Source organism: Oryzias latipes, chromosome 6 (assembly GCF_053564925.1).
Source record: "Oryzias latipes strain Hd-rR chromosome 6, Olatipes_Hd-rR_3.1".
NCBI classification, from domain to species: Eukaryota; Metazoa; Chordata; class Actinopteri; order Beloniformes; family Adrianichthyidae; genus Oryzias; species Oryzias latipes.
The window spans coordinates 34,195,442-34,218,354 of record NC_136242.1 but is presented as its reverse complement, the minus strand read 5'-3'; the positions used below and the strand labels follow the sequence as shown (position 1 = coordinate 34,218,354).

General features: G+C 48.5%; 5 protein-coding genes across 11 annotated transcripts; 2 read left to right on the top strand and 3 right to left on the bottom strand.

Annotated features, from left to right (window-relative positions):
• Positions 1 to 662: 662 nt before the first annotated feature.
• On the top strand, positions 663 to 4,201 carry hdhd5 (haloacid dehalogenase like hydrolase domain containing 5). The gene is made up of 8 exons (XM_004070215.5): positions 663 to 890; positions 1,088 to 1,303; positions 1,386 to 1,498; positions 1,595 to 1,688; positions 1,764 to 1,797; positions 1,875 to 2,049; positions 2,124 to 2,312; positions 2,398 to 4,201. The coding sequence occupies exons 1-8, from the start codon at positions 798 to 800 to the stop codon at positions 2,765 to 2,767; spliced, it is 1,284 nt and encodes a 427-aa protein (XP_004070263.3). The 5' UTR covers positions 663 to 797; the 3' UTR covers positions 2,768 to 4,201.
• On the bottom strand, positions 3,036 to 5,885 carry rab19 (RAB19, member RAS oncogene family). 3 transcript variants are annotated; one of them, XM_078949127.1, is made up of 4 exons: positions 5,643 to 5,885; positions 5,090 to 5,333; positions 4,293 to 4,476; positions 3,036 to 3,500 (listed from the first exon to the last, which is right to left on the bottom strand). In XM_078949127.1, the coding sequence occupies exons 1-4, from the start codon at positions 5,687 to 5,689 to the stop codon at positions 3,223 to 3,225; spliced, it is 753 nt and encodes a 250-aa protein (XP_078805253.1). In that variant the 5' UTR covers positions 5,690 to 5,885; the 3' UTR covers positions 3,036 to 3,222. The 3 variants fall into 3 exon arrangements, with proteins under 3 accessions (XP_078805253.1, XP_078805254.1, XP_023811926.1); XM_078949128.1 differs by having other exon boundaries at positions 5,090 to 5,285; XM_023956158.2 differs by lacking the exon at positions 5,643 to 5,885 and adding an exon at positions 5,369 to 5,503 and having other exon boundaries at positions 5,090 to 5,285.
• A 281-nt stretch (positions 5,886 to 6,166) lies between these two features.
• ccdc34 (coiled-coil domain containing 34) lies at positions 6,167 to 8,455 on the bottom strand. 3 transcript variants are annotated; one of them, XM_011476537.4, is made up of 7 exons: positions 7,841 to 8,430; positions 7,518 to 7,564; positions 7,348 to 7,472; positions 7,166 to 7,273; positions 6,932 to 7,090; positions 6,715 to 6,844; positions 6,167 to 6,612 (listed from the first exon to the last, which is right to left on the bottom strand). In XM_011476537.4, the coding sequence occupies exons 1-7, from the start codon at positions 8,047 to 8,049 to the stop codon at positions 6,437 to 6,439; spliced, it is 954 nt and encodes a 317-aa protein (XP_011474839.1). In that variant the 5' UTR covers positions 8,050 to 8,430; the 3' UTR covers positions 6,167 to 6,436. The 3 variants fall into 3 exon arrangements, with proteins under 3 accessions (XP_011474839.1, XP_004069922.1, XP_011474838.1); XM_004069874.4 differs by having other exon boundaries at positions 7,348 to 7,564; positions 7,841 to 8,455; XM_011476536.3 differs by having other exon boundaries at positions 6,932 to 7,087; positions 7,348 to 7,564; positions 7,841 to 8,455.
• Positions 8,445 to 13,195, top strand: slc15a5 (solute carrier family 15 member 5). Of its 3 annotated transcripts, none has more exons than XM_078949116.1 (9): positions 8,445 to 8,989; positions 9,411 to 9,979; positions 10,112 to 10,334; positions 11,071 to 11,240; positions 11,317 to 11,724; positions 11,882 to 12,070; positions 12,142 to 12,273; positions 12,355 to 12,463; positions 12,532 to 13,195. In XM_078949116.1, exons 1-9 carry the CDS (start codon positions 8,979 to 8,981, stop codon positions 12,614 to 12,616), a joined length of 1,896 nt encoding a protein of 631 aa, XP_078805242.1. In that variant the 5' UTR covers positions 8,445 to 8,978; the 3' UTR covers positions 12,617 to 13,195. The 3 variants fall into 3 exon arrangements, with proteins under 3 accessions (XP_078805242.1, XP_078805241.1, XP_023811910.1); XM_078949115.1 differs by having other exon boundaries at positions 11,840 to 12,070; XM_023956142.2 differs by lacking the exon at positions 8,445 to 8,989 and having other exon boundaries at positions 9,328 to 9,979; positions 11,840 to 12,070.
• Positions 13,196 to 13,437: 242 nt separating this feature from the next.
• On the bottom strand, positions 13,438 to 21,365 carry LOC101166870 (E3 ubiquitin/ISG15 ligase TRIM25-like). Its single transcript, XM_011476644.3, has 6 exons — positions 20,643 to 21,365; positions 20,471 to 20,566; positions 15,086 to 15,331; positions 14,861 to 15,014; positions 14,725 to 14,790; positions 13,438 to 14,654 (listed from the first exon to the last, which is right to left on the bottom strand). The coding sequence occupies exons 1-6, from the start codon at positions 21,222 to 21,224 to the stop codon at positions 14,107 to 14,109; spliced, it is 1,692 nt and encodes a 563-aa protein (XP_011474946.2). The 5' UTR covers positions 21,225 to 21,365; the 3' UTR covers positions 13,438 to 14,106.
• Positions 21,366 to 22,913: the final 1,548 nt, after the last annotated feature.

The following is a 22,913-nucleotide window of genomic DNA, read 5'->3' as shown; positions in this document are numbered from 1 at the left end:
TCAGTCCTTTCTCTAAATGATCCTTTAGAAAATACCTCAGTGGAGAAAAAATGAGAAGGTTTTTCATGGAAATCCTGTTTTATATCCTGTTTAACTAGAGTAAACTTTGATTCTTCCTTTCAGCCTCATGATAGTTGAAAACTGGTAAGATGAAATATTTCTGACATAAAAAAAATATTTGAATTACTTCTTAAACAGCTTCAGAGAAATTACACAAACTTGTTCATAAACGTATCTAAAATAATATTAATCTAATGTTCTCTTTCAGAAATACATTTTTACAAAGCTTAACTGTATAAATAAAGTTTTTAACAAAAAACCTGATCAAAACTTTATGCGCATGCGCCAAATAAATCAAGCGTCTTGGTCGGACGTAAACACTTTGAAACTCTTTTTACACATATAGATTATGACTGAGTTTCGTATTCACACGAGAGCATTAGGGGTTATTTAATTTCAAACTATAAAAATATTTTAACTAAACATTTAGAGAAATAAAGGCGCAAAAAGATGATTAAAAGATAAAAATAAACACGGACTGAAAGCAAATAAATTACAATAAATCCATAAAGTCTAGATGATCGTTTCTAGAGTTTAGGTCAGATTATTGCGGGCAGGATTCAACCTGGAAGTGGTTCTCTGCCGTCAGCAGCAGCGACGGATGCCGCGGCGGGTCAAACACGAGGGAGTGCGCAGGTGCGGAGCGGCTGTAACCGCGGCGCAGGTCCTCACCCGGTTCCCCGGCTGTCACATTTGGCCGCTCGCGCGCCTTCTCCACGCACGTGCCCGCTGACACCATGCAGAGATTTGGGGGCTGGAGTCGCTGTTGGCGGCTGCTGAGATCCAGCTGTCAGGGGGCAGCGAGCCCCCCCTGCAGAAGTTACAGCGCTGTGAGTAAAGCCGGGGAAGCTGCACGCGCCGCTTGAAGACTTTTACGCTTTTTATTCATCATCATGTGTTGTTATTGTGTCTGAGCCTTCGGCGGGAATCCGCTGCCTAAAGCTGAACCTCGTTCAGAGAACAAAGTGTGTCAACGTTCAGAGCGTTAATGATCAACACCCCCCCCCCCCCCCCCCCCCCCCGGCAGCTCCCTCCCCAGGGCTGCGGCTCCTTCGGCCTTCTCTTCGACATCGACGGGGTGTTGGTCCGCGGCGGGACGCCCATCCCTGCAGCGAAACGCGTCTTCAGGAAGCTGGTGGACCGCAGAGGGAGGTACAAGGTTCCGGTGGTGTTCGTCACCAACGCGGGGAACTGCATGCGGGACACCAAAGCGGAACATCTGTCCCAGCTGCTGGAGGTGGAGGTAACGCCCCTCATCATCATCAGCAGCATCAGGGAGCTCTGTGCTGCTGCTTTGCTCTGACCTCACCTGCTGCTGATGACAGGTGTCTCCAGACCAGGTGGTGTTGTCCCACAGTCCTTTGAGAGTCTTCTCCAAGTTCCACCAGAAGCACGTTCTGGTCTCGGGTCAGGGTCCGGTTGAGGACGTGGCACACAAGTATCCTCCTCCTGCATGTTCTGGGTCTTTGCTGCACCGTTTGAAGGTTGAAGTTTGTTCTGAACGTTTGTGTTGCCTTAACTCACCAACCGTCAGCTTGGGGTTTGAGGATGTGGTTACCATGGATACGCTCAGAGAGGCCTACCCGGTCCTGGATATGGTGGACCAGAGCAGACGACCCAAGGACTCTGTGAGTGGGACTGAACCCCTCTGGTCTCGGCTCAGACGGTTCCATGTTGGGTTCATTGTGAACGTTGTGTTTCAGGTTCCTCCCACTAGAGGTTTACGACCAATAGAAGGTTAGTTTATCGCACGCCTGAAAGGAGCCGTTTCCGTGGAGACCAGGTGTTCTTCACCTGCTTCTTCCACCCTGCAGCCGTTGTTTTGTTCGGAGAGCCGGTCCGATGGGAGACCAATCTCCAGCTTATTGTTGACGTTCTGCTAACAAACGGAGACCCGGACAGACCCTGGAGTACGGCCCGGCAGCCCCACATCCCGGTTCTGGCCTGCAACATGGACCTGCTGTGGATGGCGGAGGCGAAGAACCCGAGGTCCAGAAGGCCGTTAGGAACCCCGGTTCTGAGTTTGGTGGAGTTTTCTCTCACGGGTTTTCCCTCCTCTGCAGGTTTGGTCACGGCATGTTCCTGGTGTGCCTGGAGAATCTGTACCAGAAGGTCACGGGCCGCCAGCTGCAGTACGAAGCGTTGATCGGTAAACCCAGCGTGGTGACCTACAACTACGCCGAGCTTCTGATCCGACAGCAGGCCGAGAAGCTCGGGTGGAGTGGACCGGTGAAGAGGCTGTACGCCATAGGGTACCGGCCCATGTCTCCACTAGATCTTTAAGACCATCCGTTCAGCTGTCAGTACAAAACCGGGTTTCTCCTTCCTGTCTTCCAGCGATAACCTCATGTCAGATGTTTACGGCGCCAACCTCTACAACCAGTACCTCCAGGCCCGTCGTCAGAGGCGGGCTGACGGAGGAGGTCCAGCAGGAGCCGCGAACGTGTCCCCGGCAGAACTGGGTGGAGCTGCTGACGTGAACGGGTCGGAGGCGGAGCTCCCAGAGGCCTGCAGCTCCATCCTGGTGTGCACAGGAGTGTACAGCAGAGACCAGCAGGAGGCGCGGCCCGGCACCGAGCGCCACGTCTACCACGGCCACCGGGACTTCCGCTTCGACCCGGGCCTGACGCAGCCGTCCTTCCTGGTCCACGACGTGAAGGAGGCGCTGGAGCTGGTGTTCCAGCAGGAGGGGCGGCCCCTGGAGTAGCCAGCACCTCACAGAACCTCTGATGTTTGCCAGAGCAGAGCGTCCATCACTGCGACCTCAGCCAGAATGTGCGGTTTAAGCACTGAAACACAGGAATCAGTGATGAAGTGCAGATGTCGGATGAAGAGCTTTTGTTTCTTTAAGGCAGACGTTTTAATTCAGTTCTTCCTAAAAACGGCCAGAATGATCCAGAGAGGCTCAGAAGTTTCCCTGCGTTGGTCACAGAGGAGAACGTCTGACATCGTCCTCAAATATTCTGTTGACATCATTCGAACAGCAGGAGGGATTTTATTCTGAAGGGAAGAGGAGCTGAACGCAGCTTCAGTTTCCTCAGCAACAGTCAGGAATGTTTTCTAAATAAAAGCACTTCAACTTTTCAAAATAAAAGCTTCAATGCTAAAAACTCAAACGAGCATCAGAGGCCCGTTTTTCACCCCAACACTTTGCCCCCTCCTTCAGCTCGCTCTGCAGCCACACTTTTTGTGCGTGGGGGCGCTGGCGTGGAGGGGGCGGGTGCTGCCCCTTAGGGGCGCCGGGCTCTGCGAGGCCTCCTCCGCCACGCTGGGGCCGTTACGGGCCATGAGCTCCCGGGCCATCAGGACGAAGGCGGCCTCCACGTTCTGAGCCTCCATGGCGGACGTTTCCAGAGCCGCCAGCACGCCGTTGTGTTCTGCCAGCGTGCACGCGTCCTCAAACAGCACCTGTCGCTGCAGGTGGAGGTCCGACTTGTTGCCTGCAGCAGAGCAGAAACGTGGAGCACAATGAGTCAGCACGATGCCAAAGACATCCTTCTGTTTGTGTATGTGCACATGTACACGCGTGTGCACATTCATGCAAAAACTAATTAAAACCAATCAAAAGAAAAAGAGCCCTGATGAAGAATTTCTCAGATAAACGTTTCATATTTTTCTAGATCTTTGATATTTTTTATAAAATAATGTAGTGCACAAACAGAGATATGCCTTAAATCTTAAAATCCGTTCTTCACTGCGATTTTGTCTCAGTTTCCTTGTTTTCATCTCTTCTCAGAGCTTCTGTTCGGGTTTTTCTTCCGTTTGAATGATTTTCTCTAAAACGTGCCGACAGAAATATGTTTTTTGGTGAGGATCTGCTGGTCGTACGGCTCAGCCGATGGGTCCTGGAGTGACGGCCGGCTCTGTTTTTACTGACTTCTCTCATTCTATCTTATGTATATTTTTAATACATTTCTGAAATGTTCTGTCATTTGTCAAATCAATTAAAGTGAGAACCCTAAAGTCAAGAAGGTGGAAGGACTTTTCTGCTCATCAAGCTTCCATCCGCCTCTGCACAGAAACAGAATCTAATTCATTTACATCATTTTTGTTTCATTTATAGTTTTACTAAATACTTTTAAACGTACTCAGAATATCTGTGATTGCAGCCCTTTCAAAATAAAAGAATATTTTGCATGCAGCAGGTTTTTTTTCTAGTTCTTTCTCTGCCACTTGTGTGGCGTCTGCTCCTCCCAGGAGCACCGTTGAGCCTCTGCAGGTCTGCCTCTTACCTACGAGAACCAGAACCACGCTGGCCGCTCCGTACTGCTGCACCTCCCTGATCCAGTGAGGAACTGACTCAAAGGTGCCGCGCCGGCTGATGTCATAGGCCACCACGGCTCCGTGAGCGCTGCGGTAATAACTCTGCGTTATGGTGCGGAAGCGCTCCTGTCCAGCCGTGTCCCAGACCTGCATCTGCAAAAGAAAGAGCAAAAAGACCGGGGTTCTGCTCAAACCCAGGTGGGACTCAGCCGTACGCTGACAGGGACGCGGAGGAAACCAAAACAGGATCATTATCTGGCAGAAGCCTGATCACGCCATTTAGACAATTCAATGTTCTCCTTATTTTCTCATCAAAGTTTCCCAAATAGACAAGAGAAGAAGGCCGGGATCCTTCAGAGTCCGGGACAGGGAGGACCAGCATCAGAAACGGCCTGGAACCAGAACCGTCGTTTCCACAACAAACAAAACGACTGAAGTTGGCTTCCTGTTCACAGCTTCCGATGGCATGGGGCACTAAGCGAACATTCCACTGAGACCACCCAGAACCGGGTCCTGTTCCAAAACCACAGGCCCTGTAGACTAAACAATGTGTTTATGTATTCTTTACTATCTCAATCCTAATTTAATCCTGGTTTGAGCAGTCCAGGGCCAGCGGTTTTTAACAGGACCTGGACCTAGGTGGTCTCACTGTGAAGAATGTTCCTTCAGAAGCTGTGAATAGGAAGCTAACTTCAGCGTCGTCCAAACTGACCCGTTAGTCTGCGCTGAACTGTCAGAAAACATCCCAGACAGACAGAAGACCCACCTTCACCTTCTTCCCGTCAATATCCATGGTTTGAACGGTGAAGTCCACCCCGATGGTGTTCTGCTGCTTCTCCATGAAAACGCCAGACTTGAAGCTCTGGACCAGGCAGGTTTTCCCCACGTCCGAATCCCCCACCAGGATGATCTTGAACAGAAAGTCGAAGGAGTCCTCGCTGTCCGAGCAGGCAGACTGCATGCTGACAAAAACAGCGGCTTTCACAGCTCTGCGCCTCGACCAGCGCCTTCTGTTGAGTCAACAATAACTATTTACACAATTTACAGTCACATCCTCCAGAAAAAGACGAGGAGAATCTCCTTTAGGACAGCCGGAACATGTCAGCCAGACAGCCTTTTCCTAAAACAGCCACCGGGACAGAAGAGTGAGGACCGGTGGTTTCCCTCTGAAGAAAAGGAGGGGATCCCTCAGGAGGATCCAAATCCTTCCACCTGACAGGTGAAAGCCCGGTTCTTCATCCCAGCCTCAGACTTCAGCCTGCATTTGTGCCCTCTGGACTTCTCACTTTCATTCTATGATGGACACGCCCACTACCTGCCTTTGCAGGTGTGACCTCCAGCCGCCAGCCCACATGCACCACTGCATCCTGGAGCTTCAGTTTTCTGTCCAAACAGGTGGCGATACCTGGAAAAGGAGGAACAAGTCTGTGAATAATTCATGACCCCGTTGGCTGGTTAAACATTTCCATGTTCCCATAAATCTGAGGAAGCAGAGAGACGGAGGTCTTTATCTGATCAGCTGTTGGCGCTCACCGCCGTCTCGTCCACACATTCCCGTCAGGCGCTCTGGAACAAACATCAACGTTTTACCTTCACCAGACGGAGCACGCCGCTCCGACCTCCCTGCGCTCCCCCACACTGCTCCCTGCTGTCACCTCAGCCCGCAGAAGATCCAGCCGGACGCCAAACAATGGCGGCGTGTGAGCGACGCTGAGCAGCCGGCTCCTTCTGCTGCATCACCGGACCTCAGAGGAGCTTTGTGTGCCAGACGGGCTCTGAATGTGCAGCTTTTATGCAAACACAGAACAAGTTCAGAGTCTGGAGGACAGAAAACATGATCCCGGACTCTGAAATCACTTTTATTTTTCTATTTTACTTTCAAAGTAAAGTCAAGTATTGACATCCTGAAAAACGGATGAATCCATCGCAATATGGACTGAATGTGACAGCAGCTCCAAAGATGATGAAATGAAGCTTCTGAGGCTTTTGAGGCTTCAGATGTTTCTGTGGCTTTTAGGCCTCTGAAACCTCTAAAGGCTTTTGAGGCTTCAGAGGCTTTTCTGATTTCCAAAGCTTCTGAAGCTTTCGGGGCCTCTGAGGGCCACACAGTAAGTCATCTCCTCTGCAGCAGACGCGGCGTGCTCCCAGCGTTTGACCGTCTTAAAGCCCCGCGGTGACCCTGACCCTGGACAGGCGTCTTCTTCTGCGGGTTTTCCGGAGGGGCGTGGATGGGCTTCCAGGGGATTGGGTTGTAGAAGCTGGGAGCTGGGATCAGTCTGTCGTAGGGACCTTAAAGGAAACATATTTCTGAACTTCCTGTAAACATCCAGACTAACAAACGGCGGCTGCATCTCAGGCAGGAGCTCTGGTGAGTCCTTCAGGGGAACTCACTCGTTTGGTGACGAGGGGATTCGGGACTCGCTCTGCTTTTCTCATTGGCTTTAGCGAGCCACTCCTTAAACTTCTCCTCTGCCCTCCTGCGGCGCTCCTCCTCCTGCTCCCCCTTCAGGACTGCTATTTCCTGTTAGATCGTCAGACGCATGAAGATTTTTCACCCAGTTTTGAGAAAAATCCTTGAGAAATGTTGGTTTCCAGGAAGTCTTATTGCCTTCTCTTTCTTTTCCTTCTGTAGTTTTTCTTGGTTCTTCTTCTGCAGCCAGACGTTATACCTCTGCTGAGCTTTCTGCTCAACCTCCCTCTGTTTCTCCATCTCCTTCTGCATCTTCTCCTCCTCTGCTCTGTGTTTCACCAGCTGCTCCTGCATCTTCTATGTGAACGCAGAGAATGACTGCAGCCCTCATCACCATGTCACTAAAATCACTTGAAACTGACTGTTTCTTACGTGTTTTCTTTTCACTTTCAGCCATTCCTGAATCTTCTCTTCCATGACCATCCTTTTCCGTTCTTGCTCCTTCTCCTGCTGTTCTTCTTTTTCTTTCAGGATGCGTTCCTGGGATACAGGATGAGGAGACGTGAAAGAAAGAAGCAAGAGGAACGGAGAAAGAACTGCAACAAGAAACTTACTTCTTCTGCCTTCTTTTCCAGTTTAAGTCGCTCCTCTTTAGCTTTGCTCAATACCCATGTTTCCCACGCGCTGAGAGAAGCTGCAGACGGCTGGGCAGCAGACGGCTGGGCTGCAGACGGCTGGGCAGCAGACGGCTGGGCTGCAGACGGCTGGGATGCAGACGGCTGGGATGCAGACGGCTCCAGAGAAGATTTAGGAAGCTCACATCTAGAAGAGCTTCAGAAACAGACAGAATCAGAGCTGCGGAGCTTAAAACTGTCTTAGTAACCGATCCCCTTCAAACATCAGAACAGTGAGATGTTCTGTGGGTTCTGTCTGGGTTCCTCTCATCCACAGAAGAAGTGGAAGAAAAAGAGACCAGATGTTCCATTCAGCAGAACCTGAGATCAGCAGGACTCTGCAGCTGCTGACGAGATACTTTCTGATGCTTCCAGAGAAGCTGAGATGATGGAAGAAAGACAGAACCAGAACCAGAACCAGGACCAGCAGTACCTGTCTGGAGACCCGGGTCCCTGCAGCCGGATGGGGCTGGAGTTCAGCTCCTCTCCGTCGCTGTCGAAGCTGTCGTGGTAGATGGGAGACAGCAGAGAAAACGTGTCTTCGTCTCCGGTAGACTCCCCGGCTATGAGCTCCGTCGTTCGGTTGCTCTTAACCGGGGTTGAGCTGAACCCCCCCGACACGGACACCGGACAGTTTGGCATCCTTTTTCCGGTCAGTGGACCCAGATTTCTGCGGTGGAAGCCTCTAAATGTTGCAAACTAGTGTTCAGAAACGTTACAAGAACCAACGAAAGCCGGAAAACAAACGCAGAGCGGGATCAAAATGACGCTTTAGCTAGGCTAGGCTAACGTTAGCAAACAGTTAGCAAGAATAGCACGAGCTCGTATTTTCGCGCCACACAGATTAAGGTTTTATTGTTTTTCATCTCTAGAAAGACTTATCTGTGTAGAAAAAACCTTCGGTCCTGCTCCGGACATTCAGCGGTGGATTTACAGAGGAAAACGGGAAACGTTTAAAAACTTTGTTATTCCTTTGATAGGCCACGCCTCCAAGAGCCAAGGCACGCGGTCTCCGTTTCCATGGTGACGCCTGACGCCCTTTTTTGGTCTTGTTCAACTTTCAGCAATCCGACAGATGACGCTTGCAATATTGAAAATAAATATAGTGAATTTAGATTTGAACAGTTCCTCTGCGTTTTTATTTAGACGATTAAAGTAGATACATCAAAATAAACAACTAAAATGTAGTTTATTTATGTACAAAGATATATGTTAGTATTATAGCACACAAGCACAAACTCCCCCACAAATATATAAGCCTTTTATACTTTTCCTTTTTTCCTTTCTCTACATGTTTTTTGAGTTTATATTTGATGTAATTTTGAAAAAAAACATGTCACACTTTAGAGCTTTCTTAAAAAAGATTCTTTGCTTCAGAATGTCTGTTCTTGGTTGGTTGTTTATCCCACAGTTCTGTCCCGGTTGAAACCGAAATCTTGTTATTCTTTCCCAATTAACGTTCTGAGCCTAATTGGGGCCCAAAGGCAGCTCATGCAGCGGGTCACGCTTTCACAGAGACACGCCACATTCTGAGTGTGTGCATCAACACTGCGCGGCTGCTCAAAGCACTGATGCATTCTGGGTAAGTTAATGACAAATCTTTTTTCCCCTTAAGTACCGTAGGACATGACTTTGAGGTTTTCTTAAATCTCTCAGGGTTAAATTTTAACGTGGCGTGCAAACACAAGCGCCGGGAGGTGATTTGTGTGCAGCTCCACCTGAGCTCATGTCCATGACCTTTTCGCTCCACACCTGGAAACACGTGGAGCCTCACACCTGTTCACCAAAGTATTACATGGAAGACAGATTCTAAGACTGGAATGAAGCTGGTTTTAATGATGGGGAGTTGAAGCTCCTCATTGATCCAGACTGTAACAGGAAAACATTTTCAGATCATTTCTGCAATAACTTAACAGTAACTGTCTTGAAGCTGGAGATCCTGTTGGTTCCAACAACTTACTGGGGGTGTTCTCTAAATCACCCCCACCTCTCATTCCTTCTAGATGCAATTTTGCACAGAGTGTTAGATTCCCATCAGGATCACATAGTTCGGAGGGAGATCTACCAGCAGCCGGTCAGCGAGTGCCTGTGGTTCAGTGTCACACCAGCTTGTGGGATTCCAGATTGTGCCGCTGTTGCCTGCGTCACACAGCAGCAGGAAGCTTCTTTCAGTTCAGCGCTCCTCAGCAGACGGAGACGCCGCCGGGCCCTTCTCCTGCTATGGCGGCCGGAGAATTTCAGATTCTGCTGAAGGGCAGGAGCCCGGCGCCACGGTTGTCCCAGGGTCTTCCTCCGGAGCGGAGATCCCAGAGGAAACCCAGCAAAAAGCTCCGCGTTATCATCTGTGTGCTGCTGGTAGAGTTGTGTGAAAGGTTCACATTCTTTGGGATTGTTTGCAACATGATTCTCTTCTGCACCGTGAAGCTGGGCTACGACAACCGCCTGGCAGCAACTGTCAACCTGTGCTTCATCGGAGCCAGCACCCTGAGCCCCGTCCTGGTCGGCTGGTTCGCAGAAACCGTCCTAGGTAGAACTAAAGTGCTCTACTTGTGCACTCTTCTTCATTTCTTTGGTAAGAGAAGTTCCTACAAACATTACAGGGCCCCAAAAAAACAAAACACGAAACCCTCAAAGTTGATGCTCAGTTGTCCGGTTTCTTCTTGCTGCTGCCATGCCGTCTTCTCGTCACTGCTGTCCTCTTTAGGTACGGTCATGCTGCCTGTGGTGGCGTTCCCCTTTGAGGATTTCTACATCGACACTCATCACATGCTCCACAGGCTGGAAGCGCAGGAGCAGCAGATCCTGTTCTACACCGGCCTCCTGGCTGCTGCGCTGGGCATCGGCGGCATCCGGGCCGTTCTCTGTCCCATGGGGGCCTACAGCCTGCAGACCTACAACCAACACCAGCTGCTGTCCTTCTTCAACTGGTGGGTGGCGTGGAAGCAGAGCGTCCAGAGAGACCAGAATATAGTTTCTACCGGGTCAATAAGGTTCTCCCTGAACCGCTTGACGTCAGGTGTTCTTTCAATGGGACCACAAATTATAAAAGATGTCTCAAGATTTTGTCAAATTCTCCAAAATGTATTTAGGCGTGATGACAAATTCTGATAACCATAAAAGAAAATGGTTCAGTTGGTTAATTTCATCTTTATTTCTGGATATCTTAGTCCCCAAAGGAACTCATGAACAAATTCATGAGAAGGCTTTTCATAATGATGTGTCACAGACTGAAGGGAAAGATCTAGAATAATCATTTTAACAGCGACTGAAGACAATGCCGTCCATCTTCACTTATGCTGCAATTTTATAAAAATTCAAATTTGTTAATTAACCTGCTTCAAAACCTCCTCACAGATGCAGACGTAAACAGAACTGTACTTTTCCATCTGCACAGACTGATCTGAATAAAAATGTCATCTTAACCTCAGCTTTATTATAAAAGGAGAAGCTGATGGTTGAGAAATCCTGCAGTAGAAGATGCTGTTGGGCTAAAAACTGAAGGCTTTGTATCCAAAAGGTTGGAAAACATGAATATTACAACAAAAGACAACAATCAAGAGGACTGCTGTTACCTGTTCTTTAGAAATGTTGGCAGGTTTTACTCACCCGGCGTGGACATTGCAGCTTCTGCAAACGTCTGACGTTCTGCTCTGCTGGATTCAGGTTCTACTGGTTGGTGAACCTGAATTCCACGGTGGTGTTTCTGGGCATCGCCTACATCCAGCAGTCTGTGGCTCAGAACCTGGGCTTCCTCATCCCCTTCACCTCTGTGCTCCTGGCTCTCATCGCCATCCACATGACGCGCAGCAAACTCACCTACAGACCCAGAAAAGGTGACAGGAGGCCCTGACCCAAAGCAAGCAGCTCCTGCAGGCTCGCATCCTTCCCTGGCTCTTCTGTGTGTCTCAGGAGGGTCTCTGCTGACCACGCTGGGAGTCTTTCTGAACTCTCTGAAGATGTGCTGCCTCCACCGTCGCCACCTGAGTGGAGACGTGGTGTCTTGGCTGGACCGGGCCAAGGAGAACAACGGCGGTCGGTACAGTGAGAGGCATGTGGAGAGCGTCAAAGTCCTGACGGAGCTCTTCCCTCTCTACGGGCTGCAGCTGCTGTACAGGGCCTGCGTCACGCAGATCCCCTCCGGCTACTACATTCAGGCCATGAACTCCAACCTGCACCTGGACGTCCTGCTGCTGCCCATCGGCACCATGAACGTGGTCAGCATCCTGCCCCTGCTGCTGCTGGCTCCACTGGCTGAGTTTGTGACCACCTACCTCCTCTCGACGGGGAAAACTCCTCTGGCTCCTGCAAAGCTCATAGGTACGGCTGAGTTCGCCTTTCTACTCAAACCCGAGCTTATAGCATCTTCTTCTAAAAGTTCTGGCGTGTCTTTCACTCCCTTTCTGCTCCTGACATCACAACCCTCGTTCTGCAGCCCCTCTCTCACCAGCCCCCCCTGTCCATCCTCCCCTTCCAGCTCTGGGACACGCGTGTGCCGCTCTGTCTGTTCTGGGGGCAGGCGTGTCGGAGATGTGGAGGAGGCTCCACCCCTTGGTGGAGCAGACTCTGTCTGGAAAGGTTCTGCAGGTGTCGTCCATGCCGTGTTTCCACCTGGCGCCTCAGTACGTCCTGCTGGGCGTGGCAGAAGCCCTCGTCACCCCTGCATGTGCGTGAAGGAGCATCCATGGTGGCATTTTCCTCCTGACTTCCTTCCTAACCACCCGTCCTCTCTGCCAGGTTCCCTCATTTCCTTCCAGCTGACCCCGAGCCACATCAGAGGAATCTCCCTGCATTTCCTCACCCTGTCCTACGGAGGGGGCTGTTTTCTAGGAGCCCTCATCCTTCAGCTGGTGCACGCCGTCTCAGGAGGTGCAACGGGAATCAAACTGCAGGTTGCATGTTGTCCTCTTAGCCTGAATAACTGTGAACTACAAACATCTACTCCAACAGGTGACTTCTACCCAAATTCACTTCAAGATGGGAATCTGGAGGGGTTCTTCTTCATCCTGTCCACCCTGATGGCTGTGAACACCCTGCTGTTCTGGAGAGTGTCGTGCAGGTAGGGCATCATGGAAACATCCCAAAGCATCAAGGGAAATGAGCTGGAGTCGTCCTGCCCGTGTGCAGGTACGTGGACCTGAGCGTGCGAGGAGGAGCCCGGAGCTGCAAAGCCCCTCTGCGCTTCTACGACACCACCGACCCGGCCGTGTGACCTTCCTGCTGGTGGCGCTGCGTGTTGTTGTCTGCATGAGGGAGTTTTCACCCAGAATTCAAAGGTGACAATTCAATGTGAAAAATTACTATTCAATCTGGAAAATGGGCTGCACGGTGGCGCAGTGGTTAGCGCTCTTGCCTCACAACAAGAAGGTCCCCGATTCAAGTCCTGGCTGGGGGACCTGAACCAGAACACCAGTGGGGGGCCTTTCTGTTTGCATGTTTTCCCCGTGCATGCATGCGTTTTCTCCGGGGTCTCCGACTCCCTCCCACCGTCCATAGGTTCATTGGTTACTCTATGAGTGTACGTGTGCATGTGTGTGTGATTGTGGCCCTGCGACCTGTCCGGGGTGTCCCCTGCCTTCGCCCGCGGGGGGGATAGGCTCCGGCAGCCTGTGACCCCGAAAGGGAACAAACGGATTGGAAAATGAATCTGAAAAATTTAAAAATACATTTTATTTAAAGTAAAATTTTAAATAAAAAAACAAAATCAATCGCATTTGAAATTGTAACTGGTATTTGGTACCATAATTCAAATTAAAATGCATTTTGCTATTTTCAATGCAATTCTTTAAAAGGATCTCATTTGTTTGTTTGTTTTAAATTCAACTGAAAGTAACTTAACATCTGTTTTTTTTTGTCAGTGATTTTTTTCACCCAAAATTCCACTTCCACACAAAACAACAATGACCAGCTTCAAACCAGGATGAAGCTCATTGAGATGACAATTGTGGTAAATATTAGGCTATATACATAAAATTGAATTGAACAGGATAAAAACTTTAGGTAAAAAACATGCATGTTAGAGTGAATAAAGGAGGGTTACACTGTGATGTTTACTGCTGGTTAAAATCCAAATACAGTGAGGCAGAAAATGGATTTCTATCTTCAAACATGAAACTATATGATACTGACAAACTTTTTCCAAAGTTTCCTTCTGATCCTCTGGAGGCCGGCGCCTCAAACCCTGAAGAAGCACATGAGAATGTAAAGCAAATAAAGATAAGCAAAGCTATAAAACACCAACAAACTGCTGCATGCAGGACAATGAAGGGCCTCCTACATCCAGGTGACTCTGAATCGTGGCGTCTGGACTTCAAGTTGTCTTTCAGACTTCCTGCTCACCGATGGAGGGCATTAAAATATGATCAGCCCATCCCAGAACCCCCCCCCCAAGCCTGGGCCTGGGGAACCAGGACCAAAGCAGACCCAGGCCTGACTCAGAAGGAGACTGGAGACGGTCGTCCGTCGTATTCTTCTGTCGTCGTTTTTCTGACCATCAAGTGAAAAACAAAAATTCTTGTTTTTATACTTTCAAAAATAATTCTACCAATAAAGCTGGTTTCTTAAACTATTATCTCAAATTTATGATTTTTAAAGATTTTTTTTTTGTTTGTCAACCAGGACAGAGTGTGTTTAGTAAACCTGATGCTGATCTCGATTTAAATCTTTTCTTTTTCGGTGCTCGCATCGTCCTGGCCGCAGGTTTCAGGGTTTTGAAGAAGCCTTCAGGTTGCAGATCTTCAGTTTTGCACCCAAATCAACAGAGAAAGCGGGATAGACGGGCTCCGTGAAGACGGTCTGGGTCTGGTGCAGCAGCACCATCGTTTCAGGGTCTAAAATGCTGTAAAAGGTCAGCCTGCCTTCCTCATACTCCAGGTGGACGCCCACTCTGTTGCAGGCAGCCGGAGGAATCCCACTTCTGTGCAGTTTATTGTGCCAGAACGTGCAGCCAGAATGAGAGCACGTTAACTTCCAGGATAATTTATTGTGACCGAAACAGCAGAGACCCCCCGAGCCCTTTCTCTGTATCCCAATGTACGACACAGCCACCTCCACGATGCCACCATCCCATGACACCTCCCAGTAAGAGGTTTCTCTGAGGCCTCTTTGGCACAGAACCTGGTAAAAGTAGGTGAATCTGTCTGGGTGATCAGAGTCGACCTGGTTGTCGTCCCCCCAGAAAACACTTTTCTTTGTTTTTGATATGGAAAGACAAGCAGGAGCTGTGTTCAAATCCAGCTCCAAGTCAGCATCTGTGGGACAAAGCAGACGTTCAGTCGTCACCTGGTGAAGCTTTCGTTCCTAAATGTTCAGGTTACTCACACTTGGACCAGGCACAGATGTCTTTTCTGGAGACTTTCCAGTTCTGGTTCCTGGGAATCCTTAAAACTTTCACAGAGAAAAAACACCTTCAAAAACAAGACGAGCCAGCGAAGGACAGAAAAACCATCATACTTACACTCCTTTTGGGCGGATTGATGAAATAAAAGAGCTTTTTCTTTGGTGCACATGATCTTTAGCTTCTCCTTGCATTCAGAAACCAACTCTTGGGAAGAATCGGGCTTTTCTTCAGAACCTTTGAACTCCAGGAGGTCCGAGAGAGCCTGAAACCCCTGCAGAAGACGGCAGAGCAGAAGCCCTCAGAGGAAGAGTTTACAAACGGATCACAAAATCAGTCAATTACCTGAAAAAACTGAACTGGATCATCCGTTTGAGAGAGCTGGGACAGCTCATGCTGCAACCCCTTCAACCTGTTCACGGCCCGTTCCAGCTGCCCCCGGCGACTCCGAGTCCGGTCCAGACCGGCTTTCTCCAGCTGTCCAACCTTCTCTCTCATCTCCGTGCACTTCTCATCCAGATAATGCGAGTACCACCGGATGTGCTCGCCGCATTGTCGCTCAAAGTCGTCACACGCCTCCCAGGCAGCATCCTGGAGGAAAGAAAAAGCGTCAATCATTTTCATTTCAGTCAGTTCCCTTTAGGCAAGGCAAGCTTATCCGTATAAGTGCACAAGTGCTTCACAAAACAGGAAAATGCATTAAAAGCGCAACACATAAAAACATACATAATCATTATAAAATGCACTTTAAAATAAAGGAAAGAGAAGAGAACATGAACAGAGGTGAGGATAAGGACCCTTCAGTCATCTACACGGCTAAACAGGAATGTTCTGAGTCTGGATTTGAACCTTAACCCAGTAGAGGCCGGTCCCACAGTCTCAGGGAGACTCAAACGCTGATTCTCCTAGTTCAGTCCTGAATCCCGCAGGAGGCCGGTCCCTGAAGTCGTCAGAGTCCGAGGACCTCAGGGATGTACTTTGGGATGTAGCATGGTGCAAGGCCACGGAGAGACTTGGAAAAAAGCAGAGCTGCTCTAAAGTCATTTCTTTGAGGCACAGGAAGCCGGTGCAGAGACCTGATGTGACGGTACTTCCTGGTTCTAGTCAGGACTCCAGCAGCAGCGTTCTGGATGTACTGAAGCTGTTTTACAGTTTAGTTTAGAAACGTCTGAAGAGCTTCCATGCAGATCAGGAGGAGTCAAGCCCAACAAAGACAAAGTTAAATCTGCTTGAACTCAGTTTATTCCAAACAGCTCAACGTTGTTACGATCCACTTCGGATTGGATTAAACCAAACTGGTTTAACCGTCTGTACAGGCCATGAGTTCCCACCCCCCTGAACCCCCAGCTGTCCACAATCAGCATGTTTTTCCTGCTGCTGTGCTCTCTGGTCTGTCACAGGTGTGCAGTACTTCTGGCACACCTTCAACTCAGCGTCACGCTCCACTTTACTGCACTCCGGACCAGATCCTCCAGTCTGTCAGTGTAAACCAGGGGGGTCAAACTCATTTTCACTGAGGGCCACATCAGCATAGCGGCTGTCCTCAAAGATTCAAGAGATTCAAGATTCAAAGGGTTTATTATCATATGCACAGTAAAGAAACGGGTTTCCCTGCACAATGAAATTCTTTCTTTGCTGTCTGCTCCGAATGCCCAAAAGTATAGAGGAAACAAAAACAATTCACTCACATCATACACACAAAAACACAAGATGTCGAGTGGCAGTTGTAAAAGTGCAAATGTGCAAAAGTGACAATGACAGTAGCAGCAATTAGGATAAGCAAAGGTGCAGTTTGTTTTTTCCAGACTCCAGTCAGCTGTTAAGGAGTCTGATGGCAGAGGGAAAGAAAGAGTTCTTGAGTCTGGTGGTCCTGCACTTCACACTCCTGTACCTCCGTCCTGAGGGGAGGAGAGTGAACAGTCCTCGTTGCGGGTGGGTGGGGTCCTTGACGATGGAGGCAGCTCTCCTACAGACCCTTCGTTTGTAGATGCTCTGCAGCCAGGGAAGAGGAGTCCTGGTGATCTTGGACGCAGTCTTTACCACTCTCTGCAGGCGTTTGCGGTCCGCAGCGGTATAGCTGCTGTATCACACTGTGATGCAGCTGGTCAGGATGGACTCAACCATGCAGCTGTAGAAGTTGCTGAGGATCTTCGGGGACATGCCGAACCTCCTCAGCCTCCTCAGAAAGTACAGCCGCTGATGAGCTTTCTTCACCAGCTGTGACGTGTTTAGTGTCCAGGTGAGGTCCTGGCTGAGGTGGACCCCAGATATCTGAAGCTGCTCACCCTCTCCACTTCCAGACCTCGGATAAGAAGCGGCTGATGAGGGTTCCTCCTCTCCTTCCTCATGTCCACTATCATCTCCTTTGTCTTGTCTGTGTTGAGGGTGAGGTTGTTGTCCCCACACCATGTCACCAGACTGGCCACCTCCCTCCTGTAGGCTGCTTCGTCCCCGCCAGTGATGCGTCCTATCACAGCGGTGTCGTCGGCGAACTTCAGGATGATGTTGTCCTTGTGAGAGGCCCCACAGTCATGGGTGAACAGGGTGTAGAGGATTGGGCTGAGAACACAGCCCTGTGGTGTGCCAGTGTTTGTGATGATGCTGGCTGAAGTCCTGTTCCCTATTCTGACAGACTGAGGCCTGCCAGTCAAAAAGTCCAGGAGCCAGTCACAGATGATGGGATGTATTCCAAGGGAGAACAGTTTGTGGGTGAGCTTGTGGGGAACAACCGTGTTGAAAGCAGAACTGTAGTCAATAAAGAGCATCCTGATGTAGGAGTCTTTATTCTCCAGGTGTGAGAGGGAGGTGTGCAGTGCTGCAGCGATGGCGTCTGAGGTGGACCTGTTGGGCCGGTATGCGTACTGCAGGGGGTCTAGTGTGTCTGGAATGCTGCTCTGGATGTGGGTCAGCATCACCCTCTCAAAGCACTTCATAATGATCGGAGTGAGTGCTACTGGCCTGTAGTCATTCAGGCAGGTGGGAGGGCTCTTCTTGGGGAGGGGAACAATGGTTGTGCTCTTGAAGCAGGAGGGGACCACTCTTTGGCTGAGGGACAGGTTGAATATGGAGGTGAGAATGTCTGTCAGCTCGTTAGCACATGCTCTGAGGGCTCGTCCAGGAATGTTGTCCGGACCGGTTGCCTTGCGAGTGTTGATCCTCCTCAGGGCTTTGTTTACCTGGGCTGATGAGACGTCTGGTGGGGGTGAGGGGGGTGTAATTGTCCAAGAGTATAATGGTCCCTCCGTGTGGGGGGTGGACGTCTCAAAGCGGGTGTAGAATGCATTGAGCTCGTCGGGCAGGCTGTCTGCAGCACTGATGGTGCTGGTGCTGCTTCTGTAGTCCGTGATGTGCTGTAGGCCCCTCCACATGCGGCCAGAGTCAGCAGTAGAATAGAAGCCATCCAGTTTCTCTCTGTACTGCCTCTTTGCTGCTGTGATGGCCTTTCTCAGGCCGTACTTCGCAGCTTTGTACTCGGACTCATTGCCAGATGTAAATGCAGTGGAGCGAGCACGCAGCATGTGACGTACATGGCTGTTTATCCAGGGCTTCTGATTAGGAAACTTCCTGACTTGGATGGTGGGCACAATGTTTCCCACACAAGTGCTGATGTATCCAGTCACATAGTCAGCATAATCCTGTATGCTGACAGAAGAGTCCTCCAGAGTGGCTGCAGCTCTGAACACATCCCAGTCTGTTGTCATGAAACAGTCCTGCAATGTGCTCTCAGTCTCATGGGTCCAGAGCTGAACCTGTTTGGTGACTGGATTAGATTGTTTGAGTCTTTGTCTGTAGGCTGGGTACAGAAACAAAGAGATGTGGTCCGAGTGTCCAAAGTGGGGGCGGGGTGCGGCCCTGTATGCACCCTTTATGTTTGTGTAAACATGGTCCAAGATGTTCTTGTCACGAGTGGGAATGTTAACATGCTGGTAATATCTGGGAAATACGGTCCGGAGATTGCACTGATTAAAGTCGCCCGCAGCAATAAAAACAGCATCAGGGTGAGCCGTCTCTAGAGCGCTGATGACGTCATATAGCTCGCCGAGAGCCGCTGCAGTGTTGGCTCGCGGGGGAATGTAAACTGCAGCTAAAAACACAGCTGTAAACTCCCTTGGCAGGTAGTAGGGACGGCACTTTAGCAACAAAAACTCCACATCAGGCGAACAGTGCTGGTGAACAGTCCGTACGTCCCCACACCACGTGTTCAAAGGGCCAGATATAACTTATACATGTAACTAAATGTAATGAAAAATAAATGTAAATACTCCTCAATGTTAAATAACTCATTTATTTATGTATTCTAACTTTTAAATGACAATTAAAGTTTTATAAAAGACATATGTTTGTTTGTTACTTTAGCATAAATCCTTTTACATTTGATTCTGTCAGGTGGGTTATGGACAGTGTTTAAGTCCCAATCCGATATTTCAAGTCTGATTCCTCCTAGATATGAATAAATACACACCAATTTTTATTTTTTATTCTGAGAAATAAATACGTTTATGCTCTCGCGGGCCGCATAAAATGACATGGAGGGCCACATTTGGCCCCCGGCCCTTGAGTTTGATACATGTGGTGTAAACACTAAAGAGAAAAATCTGAACATGACAACAGAAATGACCTTCAGATCACACTGAAGGCTTTTTAATTGCCGTACGATGACAACCATCGACTGTATAGAAGAACTGGACTGAGTGGCCCCGCCCCCCTGCGTTCCAATCAGGAAGTTGCTCCAAGAAGCCAAAATCCCAAAGACTGCTACAGAGAAATAAACAGCTGTTACTCAGTCCTTCTACCGGTCAGAAGAACCGTTCTCCCAAGAACCTTTTTTAAAAATGTTTTTGATAATCCTCTTATTTTCTTAGTTGAAGTTATTCAAGTTATAAACTGACCAATCAGAGGCTTCAATAAAAGTAGGTGGAGTCTGATGGCCCTCACATCCACCTTTTGAAACTTTTGATTGACAGATTTCATGTAGCCCACTTTCCATAGGGGTGTGGTCTTCCATCAAGCTCACTCCTGATTGGTGAGAGTGGTTGCCATAGAAACGTCGACTCGTTAGACTTGAATCAGTGCTCAGTGATGACGTGTGGCTCTGAGAGGACAGAAAACCAACACAGACCTTCTGTTGGAAAACATTCACATCCATGAATGAGGAAGAGAGCAGATAGAGGGTAGGTCTCCAGTAGACCCCCCCCCCCCCCATTTATCTTAGAACGACACCCCCCCCATCCATCAGCTGTACCAGGCAGGGAAGTTTGAAAGTCCTAAAGACAGAGATGGCGTCTCCAGAACAGAGGAACAGTTAGTCCCATCGGAGAAGACGCATGATGAAAACTCTGCCAGCATTCAGGAATTCCAGGAACAACCAGGAATTCTGCCTCTGGAGAACATGGAACTGTGACCTTAAGGTTACGTGCGAGTAATCTCTGAGAGAGGAAGTCATGTAAAGAAGCCTAAACTGCAGACCTATGACCTTCGTTCAGTTTTCATCAGAACGTCAAGGAAATTCAGGAAGAGGCTGATGATGGGGATCCTTTCACATGGAAAACATGCAGCTGCAGAAAGGCTCCGCCTCAGCGGTCCTTCACAGAAACATCTGCATCGCATTCATCTTCAGAAACAGAAGAATGTTGGCTGATGTTTCTCAACCCTTTCCCTCCTGTGCCGTTCTAAAAATAAAGATGTTATTCAGCCATCATCAGCCAGGATGAGGAATGTCTTAGTACTCACACTGATGGAGTCTGCAGCCTTTTTCAACTCTTTCATTTCACCCACTGACTCCGTCAGTCTGTTCTCTGTTTCCTGTTGGCTCCTTCTCACCTGTCTCTGTCAAAGCAAACATCCAGGAACTTAGAGGAACCGCAGACGGGCAGAGACGGATGGAGCCTCACAGCTGATCTACCTGCTTTGCCACCATTTCCTCTTTGATCTCCACAATGTCATGAGCCTTGTGTGTTAAAACACACAGCGGACACAGAAGCTGCTGGTCGGAGCGACAGAACATCTCCAAACGTCTGTCGTGGCGTCTGCAGATGTGCTCTTTGACCTTCGTGGAAGCCTGGACCAAGCTGTGCTTCTTCAGCGGCGCCACGTCCAAATGAGGCTGCAGGTGAGTCTGGCAGTAAAAAGCCAAGCAAACGAGGCAGTACATGTCCGCTTTCTTCCTCCTGCCCTTGCAGATGTCACACTGGACCTCTCCAGGTCCGGCGTAGCCGTCATCATCTTCATCAGCAGCAGCAGTTCTCCTCCTGTAGTCTTCCACTAAGCCCACCAGGACTATGTTCTTCTGCAGAGCAGGCCTGGAGCGGAAAGTCCTCCTGCACTGAGGGCAGCTGCTCGATCCTTCAGCCTTGGAGCTCCAGAACCGTTCGATGCACTGTCGACAGAAGCTGTGTCCACAGATGGTGGTCACCGGTTCCTCCAGCAGCTGCAGGCAGATGGAGCAGTCCAGCAGGTCCGAGCTGCAAGCCATGCTCCTCCACATAAGCTGAAAAATAACTTTCCGTTTCCTGTGAAACGAGAGTTTTTGGCTGCTGGTCTCCTGGAGGCTGACGCCCAGCGGCTCTACTCGTCTTAAAGCGAAAGCCTCAAAAGTGGAGGCTAAACGTCACCAGACCAGACAGGAACAACCAGACTGAGGGAAACCTTTCAGAGGAGTCTTGAAAAACGTGGAAGGTGAGTTTTCTGAAATGTGCAAAAGCAAAACAAGAAAAAGTCATCAACCGTTCCTCCCACATGACTGATGATGCATCTCCAAACAGGAAGACCTCCGTGACGCAGCTTCTTCTGTTTGGTTTTTTTATTGAACATTTGCAGAATACAATAAAAAAAGACGAGATTTTGAACAAAACACAGTTCTGAATAGAATAAAATTGTTTTGAGCTTCTGAGAATGTTAACTATTAAGAACAGAAATATAACTATCATCATTTTTTTAAACAAACTGGTGTTCAATAATAACCAAATAAAGCAATCACAGAAGGAAATAAAAAATAGAAAATAAAAAAAACGAAACAAAAGGGGAAAAAAAAGATGATGCGAGACTTAAGTCGTGTCATTAATCCAAAAGATTTACAGACGTTAATCGTTTTTGGAGCTTTTGTATTTTTTGAAGCAGAAATTAATCTTAAATATTGCTGCAGTTCCAGTTTCAGTAGAAAGAATTCGTGTTTCTTATTAGCAAAGACACTTTTGTGAATATGAAGTTTAGCCATGAATAACATGTTTATAAAAAAGAAAGCAAAGGAAAACTGTGAAAACCAAAAACTATGTTTTTATAATAAAGTTGAAAATCAGCAAAAATGGTGTCAGTGATGAATTTGTGGCTGTTTTTCCATCATTTGTTCGTGAATTCACAGACCAGCTGCTTCTGTTGTTCTGAGACTTGAACTACTTCATTTTTACTTAGGATGGTCCCGAACAGAAACTCTGTTCCCGGCACCTTGTGGGCGAAGGCAGGGGTCATCCTGGACAGGTCGCCAGTCTGTCGCAGGGCCACAATCACACACCCATTCACTCTCACATTCACACTTAGGGACCATTCAGAGTTGCCAATTAACCTATGAAGCATGTTTTGGGACGGTGGGAGGAAGCCGGAGAGAACCCACGCATACACGGGGAGAACATGCTAACTCCACACAGAAAGGTCCCCCGTTGGTGTTCTGGTTCAGGTCCCCCAGCCGGGGCTTGAACCAGGGGCCTTCTTGCTGTGAGGCAAGAGCGCAAACCGTGCACCCCCATAATATCCGTTTTTTCTACATTCTAAATTCCTAAAAGGAAAAAGATAATTAAAAAAAGATTATATATCCATGCATAGAATTTTTACTCTTTGTGAAAAACAAAATGGAAACCTAAAGAAAACTTTTATTTTCGTAATTTGGCTCCTTTTTTAGCCAGAATTTTATATTTTTAGGATTGGCTTTCAAAAAAAATCTTTATTTACCTATAATAACGTAAAATTTGATTTAATTCACTGTGGCGACCTGTGACAGGATGTGCTGAAAGGCGAACAACAAAATTTGATCATTTTAGTAACTTTTTATTTTTAGCTGTTGTTTTATGAAAATTAGGCCATTTTTCCCTTTTTAAATGACTTTAAACTAGTTTATACACCCCTTTAAAGCGTGTAAAGAAATTCTTAAATTATTTCTATATAGATGTTTATAAACGGCTTC